Source organism: Pogoniulus pusillus, chromosome 1, assembly GCF_015220805.1.
Source record: "Pogoniulus pusillus isolate bPogPus1 chromosome 1, bPogPus1.pri, whole genome shotgun sequence".
NCBI classification, from domain to species: domain Eukaryota; kingdom Metazoa; phylum Chordata; class Aves; order Piciformes; family Lybiidae; genus Pogoniulus; species Pogoniulus pusillus.
In genome coordinates this window covers 40,238,466-40,242,045 of record NC_087264.1, presented here as the reverse complement: position 1 = coordinate 40,242,045, position 3,580 = coordinate 40,238,466, and the positions used below count along the sequence as shown (strand labels likewise).

General features: G+C 55.1%; 1 protein-coding gene across 1 annotated transcript; it reads left to right on the top strand.

The window, feature by feature from the left end:
- The first annotated feature begins 1,218 nt into the window (after positions 1-1,218).
- CLEC14A (C-type lectin domain containing 14A) lies at positions 1,219-2,787 on the top strand. Its single transcript, XM_064149213.1, is given in 2 exon segments — positions 1,219-1,255; positions 1,258-2,787. Coding segments are annotated over 2 exon segments (1,398 nt in total). The 3' UTR covers positions 2,619-2,787.
- Positions 2,788-3,580: the final 793 nt, after the last annotated feature.

Below are 3,580 nucleotides of genomic sequence, written 5' to 3'. Positions count from 1 at the left end.
TAAACAATATTTGACCTGGATAACATGCAAAATTTACTGAGTATTTAGAATCCTTTATGAAAATAAGCAGTGCTTCAGAGCTCCATCACACAAAGTACCTGTGCACTATTTTGTCTGATTCTTCTTTGATGTGTCCAGAGAAAATATGTTGTACCTTGGTATAGCCCTAGACTCAATGAAAGCTGTGCAGGTTAGGCACAAGCTGACAGAATGGGGCTCACGAGCCACATTTATTCCTTCCAAAGAGCAATTCTTAAGAGGTGGACAGATGCAGAACCTACAGTGACAGTAGTGACAGCACTTTGTGCAGTAAAGTCCACATGGAGCTTTGATCCATCACTGTAGAACTCACCTCCACAGACTGCAACTACTGATAAGCCTACTTTTTTGTTCATGTGTTTTTTTTGCTGACTTTGTTTGTTTGATTGATTCCAAACACCTTATTTTCTGCCTTTTTTCCCCTCCACATTTTCTGGCTATCCAAATGCCAAGAATTTGTATCATATCTCAGTCACAAAACTTAAAACATCAAAGGGGCTTCTTCCAAAGTGAAAGCTGGAAAATAAAATGCATACATATGCACATGGTCCTATGCCAAATAAAACATGTGGGGAAGAGACATGGATGTGTGCTGTATTGGAAGGTACATGTGAGCTAATGACAGACACATCATAGTAAAGGAATATTAAAGAGAGCATGACATGTACGCTGCCCATAGATAAAAGGTTACAGCAGTTAAGAACAACCCACTGAAGTCATCGCAGGCACCTAATGTACAATGCATTTAGGCCAACCTGCTTGATAACAGTAATATCAATCAGTTCTTGATTTAAACGGTCTCGTGTATTGGGAGTTAGAGGGTTGGTTGCTTCACCCGACTCTGAAACATTCATCTTTGATGGAAGAGGTCAGACTTTAAAAACCTGCCTGGGTACGTTTGAACCTGCTTTAGCAGCACAGGGTTGGACTCGGTATCTCCGGAGATCCCTTCCAACCCCTGCCATTTAGCGTTAAGTTGAAGCATCTTTCTCCAGAAGTGCTGCGGAATAGGTTCGCACCTCCTGGCCACAAGCCTGAGAGGGGTCTTACCAACCCACTGCTACTGATGGCACAGGATTTTCCACCCGTCTTCCCCCGAAGTTGGACATCTGTCTGTCGGGCTGGGCGAACGCTTCCTAGCTGCACAGAAGCGGCTTGTCACCCACCCGCCAACAGAGGATGCCGAGGTCAGTCCCGGCTCCCGACACGTTTCCTCCGCAGGCCCGGGGGTGGGTCGCAGGGACGGCGCTCGGGTGGGACGGTGCGAGCGACCAGGGCCAGCCCGAGCCGGGGCCGAGAGCTGCCACAGCTGCCAGGGCAACTCGCGCCCCTCGATCCCCTGCGCCGCCGAGATGAGACGCGCCGGGCCCTGGTGCTTGCTCCTGGCTGCGGCGTGCGCCCAGGGCTGGCTCCAGCCGCCGCAAGCCGCCCTGCGCTGCCACTCCACCGGCGCCTGCTTCACTGTCCACCTCCTCAACAGGTCCTATGCTGAGGCCCGCAGTGCCTGCAGGAGCCGGCAGGGCAGCCTGGCCTGGGTCAGCAGCGAGCCCGAACTCCATCTGCTGCTGGGGCTCCTGGCGCAGGTGGCCGTGGGGCCAGCGCCCTCGCTCTTCTGGGTCGGGCTGAGGAGAAACGCTTCTGCCTGCACCTACGCGGAGCGCCCGCTCCGTGGCTTTTCGTGGGAGGGCGCCGGCGGCGAGGCGGTCCCGCAGGAGGTGCCGGCGGCGCTCGGCCGGTGGGCGAAGGAGCCGGTGATCTCCTGCAGCACTACCCGCTGCGCCGGGCTGCACCTGACGCCGGCGGTGGCCCCCGGAGGCGGCCCAAACTGGGGCTGGAAGGAGAGAGTCTGCCATCGGGAGAGCCAAGGCTACGTCTGCAAGTACCAGTACGAGGGCGCCTGCCCCGACATCAGCCCCGCCGGTGCCCTCGGCCTCGATTACCGCCTTCCCTTCGAGGAGCACAGCACCGGCCCCGGCTTCAGCCCGCCAGGCACCATGGTCACCGTAGCGTGCCCCGCAGGGGAAGTGCGGGTTAGCTGCCAGCCCGAGTTCGGCAGCTTCGCCTGGAAGGAGGTGGAGGAGCCCCTCTGCCCCTGCGCCTTCGGCTATCGAAGCCCCGGCAGCGGGCGGTGTGCCAACGCAGCCGGGTGCCGCGATGCCGCCGGCGGCTTCGCCTGTGCAAGCACCCCAGGCGGCACGTCCGCGACGCCCTGCGCGGCCACGGAGGAGGCCCCCACGGCCGCTGGCGGCTCCGCGGGGCCCCTAGGTGCCGAGGCAGAAGGACGACGCCCCTCCGCCGCGACACCCAGCCGTTCGGCGAGGCCGCCCATCACCGCCGGCGGCGGCCGGGAGGAGACGGCAGTGCCACCGCCCTTCTCCTCTTCCTCTAACTACGTTTTCATCCTGGTGACGGTCGCGGTGGTGGTGTTGGTCATCCTGGTCATGACTGTATTGGGGGTGTTCAAGGTCTGCTTCAACAAGAAATCCGAGGGCCGCGGGGACAAGGACGCGCCGGAGGCCAGCAGCAAGGCGGAGGCCAGCTCCGCGGAGCCGAACGGAGGGGCAGCGGGTGGCGACTAGCCTTCAGGCGGCAGAGCACCCGTCCTTCAGGTCTGCCCCAAGTGTCAGCTCCTACCCCGAGGCAGCGCTCAACTCTGCCGTGCCTCTTTGCCCCAACCCGGCTGCCGCAGGGAGCCGATGAAGAGACGCTATAGGAGACGCTATCTGAGCGGCGCTTGCAGATTGTCACGGGGTGGGGGGGGGGTTTATGCAGCGACCCCTTTTTCAGGAATTCGAAGCTTTTGGACAGTCAGACGTTTTTGTCGAGCTGATAAACGGTTATTTTAGGTGCTGACATAATAAAAACATGAATATAGTGGCCTTGCTGACAGAACGATTGCTGATCTGCAGCTGCACCAGTTGTGGGATTTTATCCTCCTGGAGTGCTCTTCGGGTGCCTTACTTGGAGCAAGTGTGAAGGAAACCACTTTGAGCGCTTATGTCTTGTCATTTAGAAGTCACTCCTTGTCTGACTGGAGAGTCTTGTTTTGTTTCTAATTGCTGAAATGTTTGGAGAAATGAACTGCCGTACTTTTGGAGGAAACTGAGCCGTACTCTTTGAGACTGGCATTCTTAAAAATCCAGAGTGTTTCTGTACTTAGAATGTCATTAAATTGCTGAGGGAGTAGGAGGTTAATAAAGAGTCAGTTTTATACTTCAGCTAATGAAAAGAATAAAGGATGATATCAAACCTAAGTCAGTGCTTCATAAAACATTAATTTTTATTGTAGCAGAGCGACACATTTTTCAGTTGCACTTTTCTCCTAAAGTGTGTTGATACAAAACTTGGTTTCTCTGTGCATTATGTGGCTCCATTACAATCAGACGAGGTGCTGATGAGCTTTGTGCTGTGAGAGGAGTTAACATGGGTCCAAATATGTCACGAAAATACTGTACTTTCTAGTCAGATATATTGTTTTCCATGGAGTCCCTTGAGAATAAGGAAAGAAGTATTCACCCTTTGTGCCCCTTTCTAAATGAAG